The 715-nt window shown below is 47.8% G+C and overlaps 1 protein-coding gene across 2 annotated transcripts in view; it reads right to left on the bottom strand.

The window, feature by feature from the left end:
* Positions 1-291: 291 nt before the first annotated feature.
* si:dkey-178e17.3 (somatomedin-B and thrombospondin type-1 domain-containing protein) overlaps positions 292-715 on the bottom strand; it is a 44,882-nt gene continuing 44,458 nt past the window's right edge. For both annotated transcript variants that reach the window (XM_063194496.1, XM_063194495.1), the window contains exon 5: positions 292-409. In XM_063194496.1, the coding sequence (XP_063050566.1) occupies positions 304-409 (106 nt within the window). In that variant the 3' untranslated portion in view covers positions 292-303. The remainder of the gene's footprint in view (positions 410-715) is intronic.

The raw sequence follows: 715 nt of genomic DNA on the forward strand, positions 1-715 counted from the left end.
TGTATTTATATAGCACGATATCACGACTATAGAGTTGACTCCAGCTCTGAGGGCAGTCATGAAGGCACCAATTATCCATATGGGATGCACGTGAGAAAGTAGAGCAAGGGGAAGGCTGGTTGGTTGGTTGGTGTGGGAGGGAATGGGTATTGTGTGTCAGTGTGTGTGTGTGTGTGTGTGTGTGTGTGTGTGTGTGTGTGTGTGTGTGTGTGTTTGTGTGTATGTGTGTGTGTGTGTGTGTGTGTGTGTGTGTGTGTGTGTGTGTGTGTGTGTGTGTGTGTGTGTGTGTGTGTGTGTGTCTTCTCAGACAAACAGCGTGGAGTACGGCGGGCAGCGACACTTCTCACTGGTCGATTCCCTTACCCAGGAGCCATGGCAACCAGGCGCAGATGCAGCAGTCCAGAATGTTCTGGAAAGACAGAGAGAGAGCGGTGATGACAACAACAGTGTGTAAAGAGCAAAGGTTAGAGGTGGCAGGCGTAAAGCATGAAGGTCAAGGTCAAAACTACTACGCAGAGGTCTCCAGAAATTGGTACAGATGAGGAAGGCAGAACGCTGGAACATGTCAACGTGGTAAAAAATGTTTAAAAGTTGATGCATGGTGCAGCCTATCCTTCTTAGTCTTCAGTTATACATTATTTTGGTCAGAACACTAAAAGAACAGAAATATCTGCACGGGTGAAGCCCGGGTGAAACAGTTTCGCATCCTTGGCAC

Source organism: Engraulis encrasicolus, chromosome 3, assembly GCF_034702125.1.
Source record: "Engraulis encrasicolus isolate BLACKSEA-1 chromosome 3, IST_EnEncr_1.0, whole genome shotgun sequence".
NCBI classification, from domain to species: Eukaryota; Metazoa; Chordata; class Actinopteri; order Clupeiformes; family Engraulidae; genus Engraulis; species Engraulis encrasicolus.